General features: G+C 42.9%; 5 protein-coding genes across 11 annotated transcripts in view; 2 read left to right on the top strand and 3 right to left on the bottom strand.

Moving 5' to 3' along the window:
- The window catches only part of LOC127980011 (transmembrane protein 181), an 11666-nt gene extending 10646 nt beyond the window's left edge, over positions 1–1020 (bottom strand). The window contains exon 1 of one of the 6 annotated variants that reach the window (XM_052585418.1): positions 761–1020. In XM_052585418.1, the coding sequence (XP_052441378.1) occupies positions 761–867 (107 nt within the window). In that variant the 5' untranslated portion in view covers positions 868–1020. Of the gene's footprint in view, positions 1–40; positions 63–218; positions 243–306; positions 456–760 lie in introns of those variants that run through there. The other 5 variants (XM_052585413.1, XM_052585416.1, XM_052585414.1 and 2 more) reach the window with 5 other exon arrangements.
- A 1418-nt stretch (positions 1021–2438) lies between these two features.
- tulp4a (TUB like protein 4a) lies at positions 2439–13574 on the bottom strand. 2 transcript variants are annotated; one of them, XM_052585396.1, is made up of 14 exons: positions 13432–13574; positions 12209–12860; positions 11253–11381; positions 11019–11180; positions 10698–10878; positions 10483–10590; positions 9881–10041; positions 9347–9571; positions 9012–9246; positions 8785–8929; positions 8354–8525; positions 8154–8247; positions 4817–8055; positions 2439–4739 (listed from the first exon to the last, which is right to left on the bottom strand). In XM_052585396.1, the coding sequence occupies exons 2-14, from the start codon at positions 12458–12460 to the stop codon at positions 4623–4625; spliced, it is 5220 nt and encodes a 1739-aa protein (XP_052441356.1). In that variant the 5' UTR covers positions 12461–12860; positions 13432–13574; the 3' UTR covers positions 2439–4622. The 2 variants fall into 2 exon arrangements, with proteins under 2 accessions (XP_052441356.1, XP_052441357.1); XM_052585397.1 differs by having other exon boundaries at positions 8354–8498.
- Positions 13575–14373: 799 nt separating this feature from the next.
- On the top strand, positions 14374–16032 carry LOC127979822 (probable 28S ribosomal protein S10, mitochondrial). The gene is made up of 7 exons (XM_052585398.1): positions 14374–14504; positions 14591–14625; positions 14811–14850; positions 14940–15079; positions 15153–15261; positions 15423–15512; positions 15675–16032. The coding sequence occupies exons 1-7, from the start codon at positions 14433–14435 to the stop codon at positions 15738–15740; spliced, it is 552 nt and encodes a 183-aa protein (XP_052441358.1). The 5' UTR covers positions 14374–14432; the 3' UTR covers positions 15741–16032.
- Positions 16033–17245: 1213 nt separating this feature from the next.
- Positions 17246–17898, top strand: LOC127979838 (dolichyl-diphosphooligosaccharide--protein glycosyltransferase subunit 4-like). Its single transcript, XM_052585400.1, has 3 exons — positions 17246–17376; positions 17614–17734; positions 17809–17898. The coding sequence occupies exon 2, from the start codon at positions 17618–17620 to the stop codon at positions 17729–17731; it is 114 nt and encodes a 37-aa protein (XP_052441360.1). The 5' UTR covers positions 17246–17376; positions 17614–17617; the 3' UTR covers positions 17732–17734; positions 17809–17898.
- A 36-nt stretch (positions 17899–17934) lies between these two features.
- The window catches only part of LOC127971198 (cytosolic carboxypeptidase-like protein 5), a 10678-nt gene continuing 1112 nt past the window's right edge, over positions 17935–27500 (bottom strand). Inside the window, exons 2-13 of the mRNA XM_052574040.1 lie at positions 27431–27496; positions 27119–27297; positions 26124–26625; positions 25706–25875; positions 25304–25630; positions 24918–25096; positions 21642–21809; positions 19455–19570; positions 19334–19383; positions 19166–19269; positions 18652–18742; positions 17935–18543 (exon numbers count right to left, since the gene is read on the bottom strand). Of these exons, the coding sequence (XP_052430000.1) occupies positions 18528–18543; positions 18652–18742; positions 19166–19269; positions 19334–19383; positions 19455–19570; positions 21642–21809; positions 24918–25096; positions 25304–25630; positions 25706–25875; positions 26124–26625; positions 27119–27297; positions 27431–27496 (1968 nt within the window). The 3' untranslated portion in view covers positions 17935–18527. The remainder of the gene's footprint in view (positions 18544–18651; positions 18743–19165; positions 19270–19333; positions 19384–19454; positions 19571–21641; positions 21810–24917; positions 25097–25303; positions 25631–25705; positions 25876–26123; positions 26626–27118; positions 27298–27430; positions 27497–27500) is intronic.

Genomic DNA, 27500 nt, shown 5'->3' with positions numbered 1-27500 from the left:
ATAATGTTTTATTGTACTAGAATACAGATGAAAATATTACATTGTGACATGCACGCAAGGTCCTTAAATCACTGAACACAACAAACTGCAGCACAAATCAACAACTGAACAATACACAATACCATCACTCTAACAACCAGAAACATGTTTAAACCACACACACACACACACACACACACACAGGGAAATGGAATGAGACCACGCCCATTTCCACCCACCTGGGACCTCATCAAAAACCACACACAAAAGTATCTCTAAATATAAAGCATCTCCACATATTAATCAATTATTCATAACAGTTATTACTGATCAGTTTCTGTGTCAAACATCTGGAGGACAAACGAAGCCGAACACGCGTTTCCTGACCTCTATCGCTAGCGTGTTTATCTGACGCTGCACTCACCGCTCCATCGCGCTGCCTCTGACGAGCGTTACTTCCGCACACATCAGCCCGCTGACGTCACCCTCGCGAGGCCACGTGACCCCGCCGCAGTGCGCATGCGCCTCACCGTTTTATATCAAACAATACGATGTGCTCAAATCTAATCTGTTTTTAAACAGTCTATGCTCGTAATGTAGCGATTCAAAGCCTCAGAGAGCAGCTTCCGTGTGTGCACGCAGGGATTCATTCAAAATTAACATTTAGCGCATATTTAAAATAATAAAACAACATTTAATGAATTTATTCGTGTGGTCATTATGAGAAATTAATCACAGGTGTATGGGTATATATTCACGGTGTGTGTGTGTGAGCTCGTGCCTGTAGAAGCGCTCGCTCCTGAAGGGCGTCAGATCCTCCTTCAGCTCGCTGCAGGCCTCGTGTATTCTCCCGCAGAGCTGCTTCATCTCACCGAGCAGCGGCTCCATGCCTCCGAACCGAGAACCGAAGAGCGCGTCCGGTGCGGCGCTGCAGCTGCAGTCGTGCGGCTCGAGGATCCGCGGAACACGGGAGGCGCGCGGGGGGTCGGTCACGTGACCGTGCGCGTTCAGGACCACGGACAGGGCTCCGCTCACTAGGTAGTGCACACTACTTAGGGCTCATAGACACGAAATAGCTACACAGCAAGCCCCTAACTCACCCTAAACACTAACACTAGATCACTAAATACAGTGACAAACACATCCCTGGACTCTTCAGTCATAAAAACCGTTTTAGAAAACACATATACAAGTTTAATGCTTTAATATGAAATAGTTTCTATAATTGTAGGAAGCTGTATTGTTTTGCAATTTTAATAAATAGTTTAATGTATACATTTTTATAAATGTAGACGCTTTTCTGAATTAGTATTTTAGAGAACTTACCCTAAACATTAACACTAATTACAAGTTAATAAACCAACTGTAGTGAGAAACATAACTAATCACTAGTAGAACCATATACAAAAAAAAAGCATAATTCTATAAGTTTATGCAGACACTTTTGTGCAAAATATTTCCCTTAAATACGAAGTCACAGGATCTTTACGAAAAACAGCTGTTTAAGAAAGCAAACTCTATCTTGACTGACTTCTCTCATCTTTTATATCTACAGTTTCAGTTTTTAGCATCAGGTTCATTGCTCGGACTCCCATTTGCCAAAACAAACAGATTTAAACACTCCTTTGTTCCGTCTGCTGTCTCTCTTCTAAATGCTAGGAGGGTAAGGTAGCTTACACATTATTTTTTATTTGATCAGAATGTGCATTATATTTATTTTATTTTTTATTATACTATGTGTATTTGTGTTTGTAAGTTTGTGTGCTCCTATGCTGTAAAACTAACTGCCCCACTGGGGGAAAAATAAAGGTATTGAACTTGAACCTGACGTGGCTTAGTATAGTTTTGCTATTTATTTATTTTGGTGTTAATTTAGTGTAAATATGTAATGCATATATTAAATGTAAATAAAATATTTAATAAACCTCATATAGAAGGAATAATTCTAATTTTTCTCCACACTAAAATTTAATTCATAAATGTATTAATTTATATACAAATATTCTAAATTTGTATAAATATGAAGTAGCTTGACTTGAAAAAAAAATAGCAAAACAATAGATTGCTTTTAGTCTAATTACACAAAATATATAAAAATTATAAATACATACAAAATAAAGTATAGAAACAAATTTTATATATATACATATATATCTAAAAAAAGCAAGTGAATTAAGTATTTCAGAGAACCATTTAACAAGTAAATACAGCCCTCTAAATAAAGTACTGCGTTTGCATCGTGGTAAAGTAATGTGAAGAACATGCTGCTTATACAAAGGTGCAGAATGATTCGGATATTAACGTATTTAAATAGCATTAACTTCAAAGGATCCATAATATCATAGCATTTTGTAATCACGTTTCTCCAGTGTGCCTTCAGGTTACTGATGAAAGCATGAAAATGTGCCGTGAATTTGTTTTAATTAGTGTTTGTTATGCAGACACTAAACAATCCAGGAGATATTTCAACCTGTACACTTTTATTGGGTTACACACCGACGAAGGACACATTTCAGCTTCTGAGGAACAACAAAACTGTTCATTACAGTACAATGCAAACCCTAGTGCATAGGCTTCAAGTGAGTAACGCCTGACCCCGAACCCCAGAGTCTGTTTACAAAAAAAAGGGGAACTGGCAAAGCGTGAGATTCCCCTAAATATACAGTATAGAGCAAATAAACGAATGAAGACGCTTCCAGAGAAGTAACAGAGACATCTAAACAAGTCCTGCCAAGCAGTCACCTCAAAACCGAACGGCATCATGGGTGTATTTCACTTATTTTAGACAGAATGGATTAAAGCAAACGTGAATCCAAAATGTGTTGCAATTATATCCGAACCATGGCGTGCATCTTCATTTCCAAAGCCATTCCATGCTCACCTCTTCTAAAACAAACACGTTCTTTAAAAAACAAGTAATATCATTTACTCCGCATGCCTTTCTGCCGTTCAATACAAACATTCGCTCACCAAAAATCACGTTTTTCCTTCTCCAAAGCATTGACCTATTCCTACGAATACCAAGCACATTTCAAATAATAATAATAGTAGTACAATGAAGTCCAATAGAGCTCAGCAGTCGAATCAGAACACGACACGCATCACCCAAATGGGAGCGGACTCCAGAGCGATGAGCGCTTGAAGCACTTCTCTCGGGGAGAAGCTTTGTTCTGGCTTCGACTCACAAAAACACACGTGTCCAAGATCACTAAACACCACGCTGTAAACACGATCACCAACAACAAATCCCACCGCCGTTAAATCCTCGTCCACGTTATATACACGACACCAAGCTGAAGAAGCGTCTGTACACAAACAACGTTCACACTTACTAAAGGTGGATTAAATGGCAAACATGTTGAGAAATACAACGGGAAAGACAATATTGCACAAACAAGACATAAATAAATAAATAAACAAACTCTTCCGTTAAGAGCATCGACTTCTTTTCCTCGAATCACCATCGGGGGGGATTTTCCTGGGAATCCACACATGAAACAAAACACCATTTGTGTTTGGATCACGCTTTACAAAAGACATGCACATAAACCTGTTTTTATGCTGAAATGGTTTCAGATCACAAATACTGTCAAACTCTTTTAAAAACACTAAAAAAACGAAATGTCATGACCACCTTTAACTGCGCTCTCTTCTGAACTGGGACTAGTCTATTCATGCTGCATCGCTTGCTTGTTTTATTGATATGAGTCAAATAAAATAAAAACTAAACATTACGTATGTTGCTATATTCATAGAGAACCGTAATCCTCTTTGCTGTTCCTCGCAAACCTACTGCTGAGTTTCTATTCGTACTACGAGGCTTCATCTAACACTAATATTCTTAGCACTGACAACAGAGTGTGTCGCACAAACAGAATTTAAAAATTTAAAATAAAAAGGTATGAAATGACACTGTTAAAGCACGGTAGAAAAATATCTCCTGTTCGCGGATGTTGAGGTGGACTAAATGTGGCTTGTAGCCATTACACAAAATCACTTCACAGAAGCGTCAGCAGGGGGCAGTCACTTCCTTTTTGGGGGGTGGGGGGGGGTCTGACTGGCACTTCACTTCCTGTTTCACAGCAGGAAAGAGATGCACAGTCAGAATGTACAAGATGGTTAAAAAAAAGGAAAAAAAAAAGAGGTGGATGAACAAACACACATAAAACCATTCAGGAGGAATTGATTAAAACATCTAGAGTGCTAATGAATACAGCATCAATGGTTTTACCGTTAAGCTTATTCGGTCTGCCAAAGCAAGTCCATCCTAACAGAAATACCGTGTGTACTGTATATTCAGTCTATTTCTTAATAAAATACATTATGACTGCAAGCCAAAAGCATCTAATCAGATGCTAGCTATTAAACTCCAAGGGTAAAGTCCCTGGAAGTAAGTTTAGATATTACGTCCTCAAAGTGTGACAAACATCAGTATCTTATGCAAAAACAAATTAATTAGTGATGACAGTATGTTGTACAGCAATTGATTTCAGTGCCCAGTGGTACCTTTAACACTTTGAAAATGTGGCAATTACTTCCCAGATATAGTTTTCAAGTATTAGTACTGCATCTTAAACTGGGGAAAAAAATGTTGAGAGAACAACAGCGCAAAGAAAGAAATGGTATAATTGTCTAGTGTTCGGTCACTTGAGGCGCTGGGTGACATTAGCAAGTGCTACAGCAAAAGCTTGCACAGCTGAGAAGGGGTACTGAAAGTCCAGGATGTAAGCGTTCCCGTCGATCCTTCCGAACTGCATCACCTACACAGAATGAAATAGAAGTTAGAAAGCACAGAAACGGGGACCAAAAGAAATAACATCTGAAGCTTCTGGTGTACCTGTCTCCCCTCGAGCTCAATCTGGAAGTTCTTTGCCGATTCCTGCGTGACTCTTCCTCCAAAGTCCAGCTGGTAGACCTGCGTGGCTTCGTTCCAAAGAGGCTGTTTGTTTGCCATGATGTAGACGAACCCTTGGCTGCCGAGGCCACGGTCTTCTTTCTCATTAGCCTTTCGGCATTTGATTTCATCCAGATCACAGCCTCCTGCCCGCAAGTTCCTTTTTGTTTTCCAGCTCTTTTTACCACTCTGACTCTGATTCATCAGCTCGTCTCCACTGATGAAGAGCTCTGGCTCGCTCTCGGAGCTGTCCTGGAACTCGTTTGTGGTGGACTTGCTTAGCTTTTTGGCTTTCAGCTGCTCTTTCTGGCCTTTCGGTTTCTTCTTGTCTCGACTGCCTAACCTCGGACTGGAGATGAGGGAGTTGAAGTCACTGAGGGCACGGCCCTCTTTTTTGGACTTGTTGCCTCCTTCTGAGATCGCCGGGACGTTAGCTTCCTCTGCCCGACTGTTGTCCAAACGCTTGCGGTTCTTCTTGCCAAACCTGTCTGCTCTTTGAGGAACTGGGCTTTCGTTCAGTGAGAGTACCTCTTGAAAGTTCTCCCCAGCTTCGGCGATGGATTCTGGGGGACTCTGGAGGTCTGGAGGAGGTGTAGGTAGAGGAGGTGGTTGAGGGGGAGGAGAAAGAACAGGTTTATCCAGCATGTGGGAGGTCTTTGGTGGAAGGGATGGGGCAGGACCTGGGGGGCTTGGCATGGGTGGACAGGGATTATAAGAACCCCATGGATGAAGAGGAATGGGAGTCACAGGCAGATTAGAACAAGAAGCTTTCCCAGGGTACATTGGTGGGAGAGGACAGCAAGCAAGGTTAGGCAAATTGGGAGGATAACCAGGTGGCAAGACAACTGCTTGGTCTTGCTGGGAAAAGGGAAGAGGAGTAACTACCTCTTTGGGAGAAGTGGGATGTGGAGAAGCTTGCACTGTCTGAAGTGGGGGACCATTGTAGGCTGCACTTGGTGGATAGGACAGTGCAATCTGGTATGTTCCTGCTGGTTGGAAAGTTGCAGCGTTAGGGCTCGTTGGAGATTTAGGCGAGAGGACAAATGGAAGACGGGAAAAGTCCAAATGCTGTGTAGGGCTGAGGATGAGTGGGGGTGGTTTGTGGGATGCAGGAGGTCCAGACGTGGGAAGAGTCACTGTACGCTCTTGGGGAACCCAGATCTCTTCAGTAGCAGACGGATCCCATTGATACGGTGGAGGCCGTTTGACTGTCAAACTCACTACCTCCGCATTAAGAGCCATTTGCCTTAAAGACTGATTTAATGCCTCGTCCTCTGTAAAGGCAGAGTTGACATAGTCAGCCCTTTCCCTGTTTCCACCTCCACTGGCCACTCCACCGGCTCCATCCATACTGAGCAGGCTGTAGGAGGACTGGGAAGTCAGAGGCGAGGCACTGTTGGAGTGCACTATAACGGTGCTGTGAGGTGCACCACCTGCGGTCGGTGGGAAATCTTGCCTAATGATGGTCCCCCCAGCTATTCCGTTACTCCCACTGCTGGTGGCCCCAGCGCTGACACCACCGTTGTTACTGCACTGACTGCATGTATAAAGAGCAGTCGGCCCTCTCGGCTGGTAGGAAGCAGACAAAGCACTGGCTTTTGCCTTCGAGGGTAGGGTCCTCTGGGGGTCCAGCATCTGAGAAACCTTCAGCGCAGCTTCACGACTGTTCCGCCTCAAGGTAGCGTGAATCAAGCTGCTGTCCAATCTCTGGCCAGGGTTCCGCCCCGCTCCGCCCTGATTGGCTGTATCAGGGTAAGGGGGCGGGTCCCCGCTGGGTATAGAGTATCTTGGCACAGTGAGACGGTTCAACGTGGCTGAGGCGTAGGGCAACTGCACCTTCTTCCCCTCCACAGCAGAGGAAGATGATGAGACCCTGAGGGTGGCAGAGCTTCCCGGGCCCTGCAGCGTGTAAACGTTCTGGTTGCAAACGAGTCGCGTGCGGGGACGGCACACCTCCTCCACATTTCCACTGCTGTCAAATGTGGTGATGCGTTCGTAGCCCAGTGGGGTTGGGTACTGAGCTGCCTGTGCACCAGGTGGATACAAGGTCAAATCCCCTTTCTTTAGACAAGCTTCCCCTGAGGATGAAGTGCTGGAGCTGCTTCCCATTGCCCCAGAGTTGGAACTCGTAGAAGCAGCAGCCGAAACTGCCACTGCTGCACCAACTGTGCCTGGGTAAGGAGGGGGAGGATTCATTTTGCTAAGCTCAAGAGGGGCAGTAAACACCACTGCATCACCCTCAGCCAGTTGTGGGGCAGATCGAGTGGTTTTAATTTTGAGCAGGAGCTCATGTTCCCCACGCTCCGCACTGTGCTCTGCTGTTGGGGGAACGTCCGGGATGGTACTCTGCGGAAGCTGAAGGACTGGGCATGATGGTTGACCTGAGGGCAAAGCTGGAACAGGGATCTGGATCTGATGCTGCTGTTGCAACTGCTGCTGCATTTGCTGGTGCTGCAGCTGCAGTTGCATTTGCAGATGCTGCTGCTGTATTTGATGCTGAAGCTGTTGCTGCATTTGCTGTTGCTGCTGCATCTGTTGGATCTGCTGTTGCATGTGTTGCTGCTGCTGCTGCTGCATGTGCTGATGCTGCAACAACTGTTGATGCTGCAGCTGATATTGTTGCAGCTGCTGCTGTAGCTGTTGATGCTGCTGCTGCTGCTGATAATGTTGTTGCAGCTGCTGCTGCTGCTGATGATGTTGTGATTGCTGCTGCTGTTGTTGGGACTGCGCAACTAAAAGCCGACCAACATCCAAACCTCCAAAGATGACCTGTCCAGGACTAGAATACCTGGCAGGAACGGTGTACTGAGCGTTGAGCACAGTGTCCTGCTGTCCTTGGTCAGAAGCCCCAGGTGGTGCCACAGACGATGTTGGATTGGACAACACATCCAACTGGACGTTTTGATTGGCTAACAGGGATTGGACAAGGCCGATGCTCTGGGTCGGGGACATGGCTTGCGCGGGGCTGTGTATGGGGGCGATGGGTATGTTAACAGTGCAAGGAGGATTATCATCAGTGATTCCTGATGCTCCTGTGACCGGCAGGTCATCCTCGTCCTCACTGAAGACATTAGGACTAAACATAGGTAAGTTAATGTATTCCACCGAGATCTTCCTCACCTCAGGGAGGTAGATGGTCATCTGTCTGGGCTGGAGGTGAAGCAGACTTGTCTTGTAGATAACTAGGGGGAGGGCAATGTATATTAGAAAAACTTAGGACATATAAATAAATGTAGTAGTTTATATAACTGAAAAATGAATAAATGAATAAATAAAATACCTGCTCCTAGATTTGTTGGCAAAAATGCTGCAAGCCCCACAATTTTGAACTTTGTTCCCCATATGTTAGATGTAACTTGCGCAAGATAATTGTGCTAAAATACAAGGAGACAAATCTTAATAACATTCAGTGAGCTCACACATAGATTTTTTAATGAATTGCACGGTCAGCATCGTTTATTATTCAGCTGCGGCGAGTACCTGTGTGATGTCATCGAGCGGAAACTCCCGCCGAATCAGACTCGGAGAGCCAATGGACGGCTTGCGAATGGGGAGCCGAGGCGATCGGGATATTTCCTGTGCGGTGCGGGAGAGCTTGGGGGACTTACGGGGATCTATATTTATCCTGTTGGTAAAGGGACACACTAAGTCTCTATAGAGAAGGTAGCAAACGAAGAAAAGAGTTCAAGGTGAGTTAGCAGCAGCATGCAGTCTAATATTGCAGAGCTAAACAAAACATTTCTTTAGTACTGGAGGATCCATGAGTTTCACACTACCAAGATGAGCTGTGTTTTTGGGAATGCATTTCACGCATATCTTGTTGTTAAGCAAGTTAAAATGTACAATAATTTGCATAAGAGATCTCAATGAAATTCAGCTCATCCTTCATTCCAATCTATAGCATGCAGTACCTGGGAAGTTTGGGAGACTTGCTCCCTCTTGAGATCTTTGGTGATTTCTTTCCAACCCAATCATCATTGAGTTCAATGTCACTAGAGTCTGAGCAATTGCAGCTGTCAATCACGGAGGGGATGAAGCTGTTTCCATAGACTTCATCTGCGACAAGGAAACAATGTTAGCCAACGAGGAATTAAACCAGTGTGGCATTCTCGCCAAAATCTGACTTGTATAACCCCACCTGCTTTCCCATCAGTCTTTGGGTCCATGATGACAAATTCAGGGCGAAGTTTGCTAATCCTACGGCCTTTCAGAATCGGGACAAGCCCCCCCAGATACTCCAGGTACAGGGTGAAGCAAGGCCCGCCGACCTCGGGGTTGTCCTCGGTGCGCTTCATGGTGCAGTGCAGACGCTCGTTACCTGATGTCGGATAACTAACGAACTCCCGCATGCTGTTGGGATCCGGGATGGGGGGCTGAGGTGAGGAAAGGGTGCCAGAAAAAAACAAATGGGAATGGCATAAATGTAATACACAGAAACAAGATCCGACTGCCTGTAACCTGGAGGTTTTCTACCTTAATGGTGGGAGCGAAGGCAGAAGACACGTATGTGCTCAGGCGAGAGGGCATGCTGAGCTTGACCAGGTCCTTCTCCTCGTGGACCACACCGGCGATCACCTGACGACACAGAAGCTGCAGACTGGCCACGCGATGCTCGACGCGAAGCACGTACAGAACCGGGCCGCTGGCGAGGAACAGACGCGAGTCCCGATGACCCCAGCACAGCGTACTGATCGGCCTCTGAACACAGAAACCAGCGCAAGATCAGAGACACAGTCCTAGATGTGTGAGATCACGTTTCATCTGTGTGAAACGGTAAACGAAAGATACTGTCTCCCAAAAGAAGGAATCGACTCTGAACAGCTGAAACGAGTCACTGCGGGGCATGCAGCATTTCACTTTATGGATTTAAGACTGAATGTGTGCAAACATGATTTAGGACGTAAAGAAACCCTGAGTATTTTGTAGTTAAAGTGACTTACAACAGTGTGACAAAAGCAAAAGTGTGTTCTGGTATTATTGTGTGTGTGTTTATGACCAAACGCTCACCTGAGCAGGTGTCTCCAGTGAGTAAATGTGCTCACCGCAAACATTATAAAACTTAACCATGGCATTTCGGGTGGCTTGGGTGGGGTCAGAGGTCATCACGAGTCTCTCCATCCCAGCTACAGCCAGCAGGTCGCCCTGAGAGCACCACTGCACCACCACATCTGATTTAAACACATGCAAACCAGTGTGAAACACAACTATATAAATAATAATAAAACAAAATACTATGGAAATTACTGAGGACCAGCAGCTGTTTGGTTTCAACATTCTTCAAAATATCTTACTTATAACATGAGAGTAAATAAATTTTTCTAGGGTGAACGGTCCCTTTAAATGTAAACAAAGCTTTAATAAGAATCAGTGTATAATTCATACAGTGAAGTATTTATAGTGTTTTAGTTTTATATTTGCTCATTCAGTTTCTTGAATGCTGCTGCTGCTAAATATACCTTCTGTACCTCGTTTTATTTGTGTTTTTGTTCTTATATTTTGAAATCAGTTCAGCTGTGCTACTCAGACAACATGACAAAGAGTGGTGATAAAACTGATGATATTTTAACACATGGCCCAGCTCTAGACACAGAAATACTACGAGGAAGAACCTTTGAGGCCGGTGCGTATTAACGAGGGTGAGAGGTCATCGTAGTTGTTCATCAGACTGACGTCTCCAGACGTGAAGCAGACGGTCAGCAGCGGCTTCAGACGGGGCACTGAAACAGAACAGTTATAGTGAACACCAGCAGGAGAAGTGCAGCATCTAAACCGGATCACGTGAGGACGCAGAGATCAACATGTGTCTGAAGAGAGCACGTGTTACCCTGCAGAGGCGTGTGTTCGTCCGAGTCCGTGTCGCTGCCGCTGCTGTCCTCCACCAGGAAGCTGGGATAGTTCCAGGACATGCTGGTGATGCCCTCGGCCTCGTGCAGCAGGATATGAGCCAGCATCCTCCCGTGACAGTCCATGACGATCACCTGACCGTCCGCCGTCCCAAACAACACCTGACGAGCACAACACACCTTCAAGAGCTGCACAGGTGAACCACGACTGAGTACTGCAGCTCTTCTTCTTTTACTTGAACTGTGGCTCACGCTGAAATACTTTAATGAAGAGATCTTAAAGCGGTGTAACTGAGCCTCACCTGCTGGTCATCGGGGGTCCAGATCCCACAGCTGATCTGACTCTCCAGGTTGATCTCTGATGACCAGTGGCGCTGACCGCTCACCGAGCCCACCAGCACGAAGCCGTCGCGGTACGAGATCAGCGCCTGCATGCCGTCGTGGGACCAGGTGAAGTCGCTCACCTGCGCAGGTAACAGCAGGTTAAACACGGCTCCTGGTCTCAGGAACACTCACACAGCTGGAGCACGCCTCACCTGAGCTCCTCGGTCATTGACCAGCTCCACTGACCAGCGGCCCTCGTACTGGATCCAGACGAAGATCCCGCCGTCGGTGTCGCAGGTCGCCAGCTTCTGGAAGGGTTCGTTCCACCGCACCAGCACCACCTGCGACCGCAGCACATCCCAAACATGCTCATCTGAACCAAACACTGATCTCTGAGGAGCTTCCCTCACATACACACACACAGAGACACAGACACACACACACGGCTCTCGACCAAGAATATTTGCTCATGATGGGAGCATATATAAAGGTGTATTTGTTTTAGTAAATGAGCGAAGGTTTCTCTAGAGAAGACTCTTGTTCCTCGGATGAAAAGGTGCTTTAGTTTCCTCCATATTTGTGAAATCTGGGCTACACAGGAAAGATAACGCTCGCGGTGTGCTCTCAATGAGCTGCAGACTAAACTAGGCAACGTTTCTTTCCTCCCAAACTACTATTAATAGCGCCGCGGCCTCACTTTCCTGATGATATCTGAAAGAGTTTGTGAGAATCAGAGCAGAAGCAGACGAGGAGACGCGGTGAAGACGCAGCGAGGTTAAGAACAGATTACTTGTCTATTTCCGGCTCTTGATGTGTGACGGACTCCTGTGTTCTGAAAACACACTTTAGTGAAGCTCCAGAGGAACCCAGTGTGAACGAGGAGATCCTCAGCTGCTTCTCTGTTAGCGACGCATCAGATGAGAGATGTACAGATCTCGTTAACCCCGTGATGATGAAAGCGTGATCGATGAGATCGACACACATCAGTGTGATTTACAGCTTTTACACGACTTCAGTGACTTTACTTATTTACCACACAAAGAGCAAATCTGAAGCAAATCCAGCTGTTCGTTTGAAATATTTTAGAACCAAGCAAAACTTTAGTAAAGTATTACACGCTCAGTTTTAGAGTATAGTTTAGAGTATAGAGAGAAGTGTGAGTGCTGACCTCACTGTTGTGTCCCCGGAGGTTGAAGTTGGTGCGCTGTGGGGGGGGGCGGTCTCTGCGGCCGTGGCTGGAGGTGAAGGTGACCCCCACGACCCCCCGGGCGTTCCCTGTGGCCAGCCAGCCCTCCTCATAGCAGCGCCTCCTGCACACGGGCTTCTCCTTCTCGCTGCGGGGCACACGGCCCTTCCAGGACAGACACAGGATGTTGGAGTCGCTGCAGAGGACGGGCCCGAGCTCCACCGCCGCAAACATCCCTGCTTCTACGAGCGGATTCACAGAGTCACCGGCGGGTCCCTGGGGTCCGCTGCTTCACACACACTTACGGCCCACAAGAACAGCATAAAACTAGCAACCAGGCACATAAATTAAGTCACGCCGACCAGCGCAGACACAGCGCGTGCCTTTCCGAGGAATATCGCGAACAGAGTCGGCGGGGATTCACTTAAACAGAGCAAATATCCAGGTCACAGAAATGTTCATGACTTAGCCTCATGACGTCATTACAGCCGGCTCCCCGCTCCCAGTGACGTCAGCGATGGACAGAACGCTCTTCTCGCGTGCTCATTTCATTGGCAGCGCACGTCAGCTGCTCGGCTCCGCCCGTGACGTCATCGCATGAGAGGCGCCGCCGGCCAATCAGCGTCGGGGATTCCTGTAAGAGGACAAACACGAATCACAGCGCAGGTATGAGCGTCACAGACACACTGGCCAATGACGGCGAAGCGGTCAAAAACACACACCTAATGTTATACATGATATATTTCTTACTGAAACTACACGAAACGAAATATGAAACACCGCTGTTCACCATTTTGCCTAATTACTGCATTACACGTGTGATTATAGTTAAAACCAACGCGATTCTTTATCTCAAGAGCTTGTTTACGCGCTGAACATCCATAATGCAATCTGTTCTGTGAGAGATAATAACAGCATTCTGAGAAGTCAGTCTAAATATAGAATAGTAAAAAGAAGAAACTCGAGTCAAGATATAATCTGTGGTTATTAGATTAACAGAAACGTCATTTCGAGGTTGGTATTGTTAGGAAAAAGCGCCTTGGCTTTATTTCTGTCATCTGTGTCTTTGTTAGCTCCGCAGCTACACGCACTTCAGGCGCTCTTCGATGATTTAAAGCTTTAAAGCGCGAGAACCGGATGATGTGGAGGAACGGATCCGGTCCACGGATGATCACGGACCCGAGCGGAGCGGTGCAGCTCGTTACCTGCGCGTGCGGGCGTCAGAAGAGCGAGTTTATAGCGCTGCGGTCTCTGATCCTGCTGCTGTCCGCGGGCCTGCGCTGCTGGGGCACGTGACCACCGCGTGACCGCGCAGACCCCCACCCGCGCTTCACCAGGAGCTAATCTTCAGAACACGTGTATTTTAAAGATTCCACACTAATACGAAAGAATATAAATAAGATGAATAAATAAAATAAAGTAATAAAATAAGTATTAACTGAAAATGTATGGAAACTGTTAAGTGTTTTGTTTTTAATTTATTACGTCTCATGCTTTATGCTTCACGTCTTATGCTTCAAAATGCTTTTTAATTAAAAGTAAATGAAAGCAAAAAATACAAGAAAATGTATTTTTACACTTTCACCTCACATACACCAAATGTAAACCTAAACATTGAAATGCTACAATATTTAAGAAACCAAAACGCCAAATACACATACATTCTGGCATAAATCAAAATCATGACATAAAGTCATAATGAGTTATAATTATTTATAACTTTAAAACTTACTTTAGGACAAAATCGAAAATGTGACATAAAGATTCATGATTATGAGATAAATAGTCGAAAATATGACATCCAAATTAGAAATTATTACATAGTAAGTCGAAATGATGGCGCAAAAGTGTTAAGTATGAGATAAAAGGTTGTCAAAAGACATATTTGTGCGATACAAATGATGATAGTTTATCTAATAACTATGACTATTTTATGTCAGTTTGTTACTATGTAATGGGAACTTTTCTTCTTTTTTTATTTTTATTGTGGCGCAAACTGGGAGAGAATACACAGCTATCTTTTTGTAACTACTGTTAATACCGCGTGATAAATGAGCAGATAGCAGAGGAGTTTTCCACGCATTGTTTTTGTTTTAAGACAGAACTGCTGTGAAAGCGGATAAATTAAATCTTTGCAGTTCCATTCACTGCCAGTGGGGGCGTTTCCCTAGTCTCTCCTCTGACGTCGCTTCCGCTACTGGGAAACATGGCGGCCTGCGTGTCGAGCGTAAGGAGCGTTCGCGTTCTGTCAAAGATCATCCACGGACACTTCCTTCCGGTACTGCAGCCCCTTTCACAAGCTTTATCCGTTACTACATCAACCGAGCGTGTGTTAAACGTTCTCTGTTATGTATTGTGTTGCAGGCTAATGCAGTCCAGCATCAAGCGAGCAGTTCACGGTCAGTGCCTCTCTCTCTCTCTCATGCACACACACACACACACACACACACACACACACACACACACACTATCATACACACTATCATACACACACTCTCAAACACTCACACAGACACACGCTCCTCGGGGAGACGTTGCAGTATTGGTCCTGTGTGTGTGACAGATGATATATGAATGTGTGCAGGTGGCTTCACGGGACTCGGGGCTCGGCGCTGTCTCCTGCGGTGAGTGTGTGTGTGTGTGTGTGTGTGTGTGTTGTGAAGCGGCTGTGTGTGGAATCACTGTAATTACAGGCTCTGAGTGTGTGTGTCAGGTGTCGCTCACTGAGGAGCCGGACACACTCTATCAGGAGCTGTCGGTGCGGGTCAAAGGTCACGACAGGGCAGTGCTGGACAGCTATGAGTTCTTCGCGACACTGGCGGCTCGTGAGCTCGGCCTGACCCTGGAGCGAGCGTGAGTGTACACGAACACGAGCACAAGCAGACGCTCGGATGAAGGTGATGAAGGGCTGTGTTGTGCTTCACAGGTTCGAGCCGCGCAAACATACAGAGAAACTGACGCTGCTGAAGTCTGTCCACATCTTCAAGAAGCACCGCGTGCAGTACGAGAGCAGGACACATCAGCGGTGCATCCAGGTACAGAGAACACCCTACTCTCTCTCTCTCTCTCTCTCTCTCTCTCTCTCTCTATATATATATATATATATATATATATATATTCTTTTTTTATATCTTGTGTGTGTTTAAATATAATGTCGTATGTGTAAGGAAGTCATCACAGAACTGGTTAATTTCAGATGTCCAGAGTGACCGGGTCGACTGCACGTGTTTATCTGGAGTATATTCAGCGTAATCTGCCGGAGGGCGTTGCTATGGAGGTCACCAAGGTAACGGCAAAACAATCAATCAGCTGCTTAACAAATACAGAGCTTCCTTCAGTAACACAGTAACAGTAACAGTGTAACACAGTAACTCACAGTGACACACAGTAAGAGTGACACACAGTAAGAGTGACACACAGTAACTCACAATGCTTGTCTCTTCAACAGACTTCTGTGGAGAAGATCCCAGAACACATTCAGAAGCCGCTGTGGACCGACTGCACACTGGAGTGACCACGCTTCTGTCCACTGAGAACAGACACGCATCCTAACTGTGATTGTCAAAGTGTGTGTACATGTAAACCTTTCAGCAAATACATTGATCTTTTTTACATTATAAATGAAAACGACATCAGCCCTTCTCTTTGAACTAGTATTTATTATTTCAAAACTATTTCAGCTGTTAAAATGATATGCCCCTGTCATTATACTCTGAACGTGCCTCAGATTGTATATCCTGAACACCCTTTAATGAATAATAGAAATTCCTACAATAAAAAATACAATAAATAAGAGTTTCTTTAAACACTGCTGAGGGAGTCTGTGTGCTCGCAGGACACTTATTACAACACATAAAATAAACAGCCTGTACATATAATGAACTATACACTTCTGAATGCAATAATTATGCCTCGTGTGACACATTACAATGCAAAAGGGATGATTGTAACCAGTTATAATACTTATCTATTCAGTGTATCACTTAGAAAATACAATGCATTAAATCACACTTCAACAAACAATTTCTGATGCAAGGTATCTGCAAATATTATAAAGTATGTAAAATATGTAATGCATTATTATCAGGAATGTTATAGTCAACTACAAATAAAATAACAAAAAATATACATTTACTTGAAATAAAATAAACATTAGACGAAAATAAAAATAAAGGAAGAGGACTGCTTCAGGCTCTCATGAGTCTCTCAGCAATATTTCTATCAATAGCTATTGTAAAAGAATGTGTGAGTCTGATAACAGTGATATTATAGCATTTTAAAATAATGGGTTTCTGTTTTAATAAGTGATGGACGACAGGGGGTTTGTGTCACCTGACTTCCTCCAGAAACACACACTGCTGCTCACACCTGCTTTACATCTTCTGCTGAGAGACAAACACAACAGGAAGTGAGGTCACATACGACCTTCGTAAAAATACGAAGAGAAAGGATCGGCAGATCGTAATCGCACAATGACGTCACATATATATGCAATTATATTAAAGCATAGTGTGGATGTTTGACACCTTTAAATCTTATAAAGTGGATAAACTTGGCCTCATCAGCTCACCTTTTTTTTTTTTACATAAACACTGTGAAACACATTAATTTCTCTCCTTCATTCAAGCGTCAGATCAGCAGCGCGTGGCGGTTCAGTCCGAGTCGCACTCTCGATTCAGTCCGGTGTGATGAATCGGTTCAAACAAATGATTCATTTGTGAACCGGATGTCACTCCGAGTTCGATTTTGAATAAATACTGTCCTTTTTAACTTTTTATTCATCAAAGAATAAACTGTAAAAGTATTACAGGTTCTAAAGAAATAAGAAGCATCAAAACTGTTTCCTAACACTGATAATAAATGAGAATATTATGATTTCTGAAATACACTGAAGACTGGAGGAATGATGCTGAATCACAGAAATGAATAACACTTTAAATAATGGTAAAATACACACCCATTATTTTAAAAATAAAGTAAGATTAATAACTGTAAAAACTAAATAAATATGAGTGGTCCGCGAGTTGTTCCGGATGTGACGTGTTCAGAGACCCGTATGAACGTGACGTGTCTCAATCCCGGAAATCAGCAGCGCAGGAGCTTCTCGATCCGCGACGGATTCCTCAAACATCACATAAACAACAATAAACGTGAGTTCTTCAACAAATCAAACTATCTGTGTCTGTGAACGCATCAGGTCTCGTGTCGTTATTTCATTCATCTGAAGCGCAGTGTCAGGACGCAGTACTGTAGAGTTAGATTCGAACACGACACTCTTCAGAGTCACACTGCTGCTGTGTTGCTAGGGTATGGAGTGCTACTGTGTTTAGAGTTTACATGTTCTCAGTGCGAGTGTTTGTGAGCTGCTCTGTCGTCATTTCCTGCAGTGAGATGGTGACTGATGTGCAGCTGGCCATCTTCGCCAACATGCTGGGGGTCTCTCTGTTCCTGCTGGTGGTCCTCTATCATTATGTAGCTGTGAACAACCCCAAGAGACTGGAGTGAGAGGTACACACACACACACACACACACACACACACTCTTGTCTCAGGATCAGGTCTGATCTGCTGTTTCTCTTCCAGATGCTGAAGTCCTCGTTCACCTGGAGGATCCGGACGCCTCCACACTTGCGTTTTACATGAAACTGATGGGAATAAAGCTGTCAAGTGTGAGAGACTGTGTGTGTGTTAATTAATCACAAGTCTGCGTTTCTTCCAGGAATACACATGTACATTTATTGCTTTTTACATGAACAGAGGATTCAGACTCGTTAGTCACCGCAAACCTGTTCAGAATAAACATCTTCAAGTTAGGAAAGCCACTGGAGCCACAGGTTTGCGAGGGTTTGTTTGGTCTGTAGTGTAGCTGTACGATGCTCATGACGAGTCTGTAGACGGTAAACTCCACGCCGCTCTGCTCTTGTGCTGATGAACACCGAGGCTTCACTCAGACCAGCTCAGACAAACATGAAGATTCGCTGAAAATATCCTCCCTCAGTTCATCTGAGATCAGGAGGAGTGTGCGTCTTCATCAGGTTTGGAGAAATGTCTCATGCTGTGGATTATTGTGATGTTTTCATCAGCTGTTTGGACTCTCATTCTGACGGCACCCATTCACTGCAGAGCATCCACTGATGAGACACTGATGCAGTGCTACATTTCTCCAAACCTGATGAAGACACAAACTCAACCTGATCTCAGATGAACTGAGGGGAGGATATTTTGGCTGAACTGTTCCTCTAACACGAGTGTGTGTGTGTGTGTGTGTGTGTGTGTGTGCAGGTGAACAGATCCAGAGTTCCTCAGGTCTGCAGAGATCTGTTGAGATGAAAATCTTTAAGCATTAGAGCACTTGCAATAAATCTGCTGCATTCAACAGCACTGCACCCCCATCCCCCTCACACGTACAGAGTGTGTGTGTGTTACCTGTGTGTGTGTGAGTCTCCAGAGCTCTGACCGCTACAGGACGAGGTCTTCAGACACACAGAAGAACCTTTCGTGTCTTTCCCAGACACTCCTGGAAATAGCAGAAGAGGACACAATAATCAGGATCAGTGTGAACATAACCGCAGGTTTAACCCTGTGAAGCCTGACATTTGAAACCTCTTAACTTAATCGAATCATTACATAAAATATGAAAGAAAATCTGAATACAAGTTTTTTGCTTTGCTCCATCAGACTTTTCTGGCTCATATAGTCTGATCTAGTGAGAATATAGAGGAAAGAACAGCTCAATCTGCTGCAGATGCTGATATTTCTATGATGAGATTCTGCTGCTTGTAAATCAGTGAGATCTTTCTAACAGTAGAGATCAGATACTGACACACAATGATCTGAATATCACTCTCTATCTCCAGTAATGAGATGAGATGTAAAGGATCTGCACATATAACACAGTGACAGAGAGCTGAAGAAGTAAAGGCTCCTGGGCGACTCTGACCTGCCAGGTGTTTCTTGATGCCGGGTGTGATGAGCTTCCACACTCTGAGGCTGGGCGTCTGGGACCCGACCGGGATACGGCTGGGCCGAGGCTGCAGCTCACATCTGAGAGAGATCACAGACTCAGAACCCGTCTCTGTCCTTCATCACACCTGTGTCTGACGCTCACCTGCTGTACTCCACAGATGCCAGGATGTCCAGAGACTCCCGCAGCGGCTCCTGAAAAACAGGCCGAGTGCTGTTCACATCCACCAGGCGTCTGATCATGTGTTTCTGAGCTGATTCTCTACCTGTGACAGCAGCGCCTTCCTCTGCTGGGGGGGCGGGGAGGGGGCGGGGCCTCTGAAGGGCTTGCCCCGCCCACCACACGTCTGTCCGGCCGGGTGGAACTCAGGGCTGCTGTTGCCTAAGCAATAAGACAGACAGTTATAAACAAGTTCCATAGTAACCGTGGCAACAGTGGAAGGAGCCCCTTCATTAATATATGTGACAGGATGTGATGTCATAGAGTGGCATTGTAAAGAAAGGTCACAGAAGCAGTTCAAACAGGATGTTTATTAGAGAAAAGTCAGTTCGGATGCGTCTATCATGTTTCACAAGATACATTTATTAACGAGCACACCATCATGTGGTTTACAGGAGACGCGTGATTGGCTGCCGACTCTTACACATCCAGAGACAGACGGGACGAGAAAAGCACCAGATTACAGCTTCAGCACAAACACACAGTGAAATAGTGCAGAGGAAGAACACGACACAAGCGTCAGATCACGCCATCTTCACACACAGCTCTGTCTGGACGTGTGCTTCACATCTGGAGGTCTGACATTAGCTGAACGAGTTCTGAGCAGCAAAGAACCTCACACACACACACACACACACACCAGAACGAGCGGATCTCACACACACGTCATATTTCACCCCAAACATAAAGAAACATAGAAGAAATTATATTTGTTTAAAAAAAAGTGGAGTCTATTCTTAGGTCCATTAAATATACCTTTTACTTTTTAGCAAAAAAAATAAATAAATAAAAAATAATAATATTCTGTTTTTTTAATTTTTTATTAAAAACAGCATCTTTAACATTTCAAATTTATTAAGACAAATAATTCCATAATACTGCACAATTAAATACAATATATCATTATTTAGCATTTCAGAAGAAAAAAAACACAGGTTTGAGAGGAAAAGGTGTTTACTGTCATGATAATAATGTCCAAAATCTTCAATGGACCTAAACATGTCAAATATATATATTTAGATGTTATATTAGATCTAATCTCTAATTGGTTTTCTTTTGATTTTGATGTGAAATATGATTGAGAGCCACAAACACAGCGAGTGCGAACTCAGAATAAAGGCTTTCAGATGAAGACAGTGCTCACAAACACAACCACATCAAGCTGTGAGAGAGTAGAAAACACACACACACACACACACACACACACACTGATGCTGCAGACCTACAACACATTATTCACTGCTTCATCCTCATGATATACATTCACTCTCAACACAAGAAGCTATAAAGGTGCTGCGGCCTTCAGCAGGTCTGAAACATGTCGTCTGATTCTTACTAGTGTCTGATTTCTGCAGCTTTCTCAAGAACATGATCACATTTCAACCCAAAAGCAGAATGTTTGGTGACATTTTCATGGCAATCTTCTCATTACTGTACTTCAAAGACACACGATTCTCATTACTCAGAAGTAAGCATTTGGTTGCACTGCAGCAATTAAAATCAGAGGTAAATGTGTGTAATGGTCTTTATAATGCATAAAAATAAAAATGATAGAAAAAAAGATTATAGAATGCTTGACTCTCTAAAATAACAGAACTAGTAATGAAAGTTTTTAGTAATGAAAACTAGAAATGCGTTTGCCATGGAAATAATGCTATAAAAAAAAAAAAAACAGTTTTCATTTTCTTTATGCAAATTTTTTGTAGGAATTCAACCATTCAATAGTTATTGTTTATCGTGAAAATAATGCCATAAAATAAAATGCATGCTAAAGAAGAAAACAAAAATGCTACATTGTTATTATTTTGGGCTGAAATGTGCAGTATTTTCTTGAGATTAACTCATAATCGTGTGCAGTTTGAGCTCATATTCAATGAAAATAGAATCGAAGGCCTCATTAACACTAGATTTAATCATAATAAATAAAATCTTTCTTATTAAATGAACATCTCTAATAATCTTTTCAGGTGCTACATGGGAAAGAACATCAAAGGATGTAAAATCCAACATAAAAAATAAGAATAAAAAGAAAACTTCAGTCCACACACACACACACACACACACACACACACAGGCAGTGAGGGGGGTCACTGCGGTGCGGGCCCCGGGGCCGTCCTGCTGTCGCTGAGGTAGGCCTGCAGGGGGGGCAGTTTGGAGAGCAGGCTGGGGCGGGGCATGGCCTGCAGGGAGGGCAGGATCTGAGCCAGGCTGGGCGGCTGGAGCGAGTACAGACCTGCCATACTGATGGAGCAGGGGCCCGGGGCCCCCGAGGACGAGGAGGACGGGGAGGAAGACGAGGAGGAGGAGGGCGAGGGGGGGGGACGTGTGGGGGCCGGCTGCTGCCGCAGGGAGAGCCGCTGGTGCTGATGATGTGGACGCCTCTTCTCCTGAGCTTTAGACTCTACAAAACACAGAGAGGCATCAGACACAGACCACAGCAAACACACAAACACACAGCTAAGCAGCTACGCTAACATATGAGGCTCGCTGCTGCCACACAATTAAAATATTACAACAGGTGATTACAACTATTTACTGCACAAGTCAGACTTCATCTCTATGTCTTATAATTCAGATTAACTCTCATAATTCAGTTTATCTCATAATCAAGAGTTTATATCTCATAATCAAGTTTAAATCTCAATTCAGTTTATATCTCTCAATTCAGTTTATATCTCATAATTCAGTTTATATTTCATAATCCAGAGTTGATATCTCATAATTCAGTTTATATCTCTCAATTCAGTTTATATCTCATAATCCAGAGTTTATATCTCTCAATTCAGTTTCTATCTCATAATCCAGAATTTATATCTCATAATTCAGTTTATATCTCTCAATTCAGTTTATCGCTCTCAATTCAGTTTATCTCTCTCAATTCAGTTTATATCTCATAATTCAGTTTATATCTCTCAATTCAGTTTCTATCTCATAATCCAGAGTTTATCTCTCTCAATTCAGTTTATATACTATAATTCAGTTTATATCTCTCAATTCAGTTTATATCTCTCAATTCAGTTTCTATCTCATAATCCAGAGTTTATATCTCATAATTCAGTTTATATCTCTCAATTCAGTTTATATCTCTCAATTCAGTTTATATCTCATAATTCAGTTTATATCTCATAATTCAGTTTATATCTCTCAATTCAGTTTATATCTCTCAATTCAGTTTATAACTCATAATCCAGAGTTTATATCTCATAATTCAGTTTATCTCTCTCAATTCAGTTTATATATCATAATTCAGTTTATATCTCTCAAATCAGTTTATATCTCATAATTCAGTTTATATCTCTCAATTAAGTTTCTATCTCATAATTCAGTTTCTATCTCATAATTCAGCTTATATCTCATAATCCAGAGTTTATATCTCATAATTCAGTTTATATCTCTCAATTAAGTTTATATATCATAATTCAGTTTATATCTCTCAATTCAGTTTATATCTCTCAATTCAGTTTATATCTCTCAATTCAGTTTATAACTCATAATCCAGAGTTTATATCTCATAATTCAGTTTATCTCTCTCAATTCAGTTTATATATCATAATTCAGTTTATATCTCTCAATTCAGTTTATATCTCATAATCCAGAGTTTATATCTCATAATTCAGTTTATATCTCTCAATTAAGTTTATATCTCATAATTCAGTTTATATCTCATAATCCAGAGTTTATATCTCATAATTCAGTTTATATATCATAATTCAGTTTATATTTCATAATCCAGAGTTTATATTTCATAATCCAGAGTTGATATCTCATAATTCAGTTGATATCTCTCAATTCAGTTTATATCTCATAATCCAGAGTTTATATCTCATAATTCAGTTTATATCTCTCAATTCAGTTTATATATCATAATTCAGTTTATATCTCATAATTCAGTTTATATCTCATAATTCAGTTTATATCTCTCAATTCAGTTTATATCTCTCAATTCAGTTTATAACTCATAATCCAGAGTTTATATCTCATAATTCAGTTTATCTCTCTCAATTCAGTTTATATATCATAATTCAGTTTATATCTCTCAAATCAGTTTATATCTCATAATTCAGTTTATATCTCTCAATTAAGTTTCTATCTCATAATTCAGTTTCTATCTCATAATTCAGCTTATATCTCATAATCCAGAGTTTATATCTCATAATTCAGTTTATATCTCTCAATTAAGTTTATATATCATAATTCAGTTTATATCTCTCAATTCAGTTTATATCTCTCAATTCAGTTTATATCTCTCAATTCAGTTTATAACTCATAATCCAGAGTTTATATCTCATAATTCAGTTTATCTCTCTCAATTCAGTTTATATATCATAATTCAGTTTATATCTCTCAATTCAGTTTATATCTCATAATCCAGAGTTTATATCTCATAATTCAGTTTATATCTCTCAATTAAGTTTATATCTCATAATTCAGTTTATATCTCATAATCCAGAGTTTATATCTCATAATTCAGTTTATATCTCTCAATTCAGTTTATATATCATAATTCAGTTTATATTTCATAATCCAGAGTTGATATCTCATAATTCAGTTTATATCTATCAATTCAGTTTATATCTCATAATCCAGAGTTTATATCTCTCAATTCAGTTTATATCTCTCAATTTAGTTTCTATCTCATAATCCAGAGTTTATATCTCTCAATTCAGTTTATATCTCATAATTCAGTTTATATCTCATAATCCAGAGTTTATATCTCTCAATTCAGTTTATCTCTCAATTCAGTTTATATCTCTCAATTCAGTTTATATCTCATAATCCAGAGTTTATATCTCTCAATTCAGTTAATATCTATCAATTCAGTTTATATCTCATAATCCAGAGTTTATATCTCTCAATTCAGTTAATATCTATCAATTCAGTTTATATCTCATAATCCAGAGTTTATATCTCTCAATTCAGTTTATATCTCTCAATTTAGTTTCTATCTCATAATCCAGAGTTTATATCTCTCAATTCAGTTTATATCTCATAATTCAGTTTATATCTCATAATCCAGAGTTTATATCTCTCAATTCAGTTTATATCTCTCAATTCAGTTTATATCTCATAATCCAGAGTATATCTCTCTCAAATCAGTTTATATATCATAATTCAGTTTATATTTCATAATCCGGAGTTGATATCTCTCAATTCAGTTTATATCTCTCAATTCAGTTTATATTTCTCAATTTCAGAGTTTATATCATAATATTAATATCATTATCTTATAATTCAGTTCATATCTCAAAATCTTATAAAGACATAAAACAATGACAGTATATAAATAAAAGCAGGTTTGGGAAACGCTGCACTAAACACAGATTGAGTTCCTCCAGCACCAGCTTGTGATGTTCTTCATAATAAACAGACACACAGGGTTTAAAGAGAGTTTCCCGCTTTGTAATTACAACTGTTTGGAGGTGTTCATGTGCATTCATCGTAAATATGATCAATCCGACATGATCTGAAAGCACCATATCCCACACACAGATAAGAAGTGTGCTCTGACCTCTGACGGGCCCCAGGCTCCGGTGTGAGGGCCGCTGTGATGCAGGGCCAGACGTGCTGCAGCCGAAGGTGAAGCTGGGAGAACTCTTGAGCTGAGGAGACGTCTGCCGGCTCCCGGGAACGCTGCTGTTACTGCGCGTCCGGATCAGGGAGTTCTCCGAGGCAGACATGCTCAGACTTCTGAGAAAACACACAGCACAGCGGGAAAAAGCTTCGCATCAATACATCTGTTCATATGCCTGGTGTAAAATACGAATTTGCAAAGAGATAAAAAGAAAACTGAACAAAAGTTATTAATGAGTCAATAAACACAAAACTGAATGAGTTCAGCAAATAAATAAGTAAATGTAGAACACATGAGATGACTGATGGGTTAAGCGTTCTCACGCAGGTTTGGGCGGGCTGCTGGACTTGGTGGTGTTCCTGCGGTGGTTGGAGGCGAGGCCCTTGCTGTTCCTCACGTGTTTGAGGATGGAGGCGCGCAGGTTCATCAGACTGCTGTGTTCAGACAGAACCAGCCGTGGCCACGGGTTACACTCCTGCATGTCCAGCGCTGCGATGGCCACCGCGCGCCCCACCTGCTCGTACACCTGCGGCGTGTATTTGGGCGGGAAGCTGGGCGGCGGGGGGGGCGTGGCTCGGCCGTTATCGTGACAGGCGGGGGGGATGCTGTTCACCGAGCGGCCCGTGTTGTAGTTGCACTCCAGTGTGTAGCTGAAGACAGAAAGCACACAGGTTTGTTCACACACACACACACACACACACACACACCCGTCTCTGGGTCAGTACCTGTGGATCAGGCCGATGGCTTTGTGAATGGCCACTCGCCCGCTGCCCTCCTTCGACTGACCGTCACGTTTGTCTCGAGCGTACATGTTCTTCTCAGAGAAATTACAGCCCAGGAAATCAAAGTGAGCACAGTTTAACGAGATCAGCTTCGGATACAACATGTTCTCCACCTGCGGAAACAAGACAATGATCCATTTCAAATATCTGACTCCATTTAAAACACTTTAAAAGATCACATTTAATACTTTAACAATTAATGCATTTTTATGAGGCTAAAAAAAATTTAACAAATGACCAAAAAACACTGTTACTGTGTTTTACTCTACACACACACACACACACACACACTCACACTCACTCACTCACACAAACTCACACACACACTCTCTCTCTCTCTCTCACACACACACACACACACCTGCTGACTCTCGTCCGGCAGGTTGTTGCCGTACATGAAGCATCCTCTCTTGGAGGCGTGTCCGTGCAGGTCTATATAATAGGCCACGCCGCTCTCCTGGGGCGGGATCTGCTCAGAGGGGGCGGGGTTTGTCACACCTGGTGCTTCGGCTCTGCTGGGCGTGGTTTCATTCTCATCACAGGGCCCCGCCTCCCTCTCGACTCCGCCCTTCTCCCAGCTCTCCTCCAGCTGCATGGGGATCTCAGAGAGGTCAAGGGTCGGTCCGTCCCCTTGCTCTGCCTCATTGCGCAGGTTGAGACAGTGCTCTAGCTCGGTGGGCGTGGTCACAGGAGGGGTGGTGTTTGATTGGTTGGAGGATTTGAGGGCGGAGGGTGTGCTGTTGCCGAGGCGATTGTGTATGTGATGGTAGAGCAGCAGAGATTTGGCTCCGTAGATGGACGGATGCAGATCTGGACTCGGGTTCAAATACTGTCTGTTCAGATTCACACCGCGCGAGTCCGTCCTGCACACACACACACACACACACACACACTCTTGCATTTAGAACACTTAAAATAATTAATTACATTTAAAAGAAGCAAATATAAGTAAAAAAATTATTTTAAAATAATTTACATGTCAGTTCAAATAAATAATTTTATATAAAACATTTTAAATAACTAATTAAATATAAAACCCTTGAAACACTTAAAAAGGTTGATTAAATTTAAAATAGCTTAAAGTAATTCATTTTATAACATCTAACATATCTAATTAAATGTATATAATTTAAAATAATCAGTTAATTTTTAAGACAAATAAAGTAACTGATTTAACAAAATAATTAAAATTATACAATTTAAAAAGTAAAATTACCGAATTAATTAAATCTAGTCGTTTAACAATTAATAAGTTATATGGTTTAAAAAATAAGGTTGAAATGGCAAGTTTGCGAAGAGATGGTCCTTAAAGTTCAATAAACAGGAGACTGAGAGAGCTCCCAGGTGACCTCTGACCTGTAGTGACCCCTGACGACCCCGTCGGGGTTCAGCATGGGAATGAGTTTGAAGACGAACATCCTGCGGAGCGTCTGAGCGCGAGGATCGTCCGGACTCAAGATGAAGTTCAGGAAGCCGTTAAAAACAAAACTAGACGGCGTCTCACCGGGATGAACACGACTGCTGAGAAAAAACACCTGGACACACACACACACACACACACACACACACACACACACACACGCACACACACACACAGGAGTCACGTGTGTGATCCGATCCACGTGGTGTAATCAGCAGCGGATCACGTCAGGAGTGAAGGTCCGTTACCCGTTTGCCGCTGAAGCCGTGAGCTCGAGGCGTGCCGAGGTCTGGGAAGAGTCTGTCCAGCCGCGGCTCC

The sequence above is a fragment of the Carassius gibelio genome, chromosome A4 (assembly GCF_023724105.1).
Source record: "Carassius gibelio isolate Cgi1373 ecotype wild population from Czech Republic chromosome A4, carGib1.2-hapl.c, whole genome shotgun sequence".
Lineage (NCBI taxonomy): Eukaryota > Metazoa > Chordata > Actinopteri > Cypriniformes > Cyprinidae > Carassius > Carassius gibelio.
The sequence above is the reverse complement of the archived record's forward strand: the minus strand, read 5'-3'. Positions and strand labels throughout refer to the sequence as shown.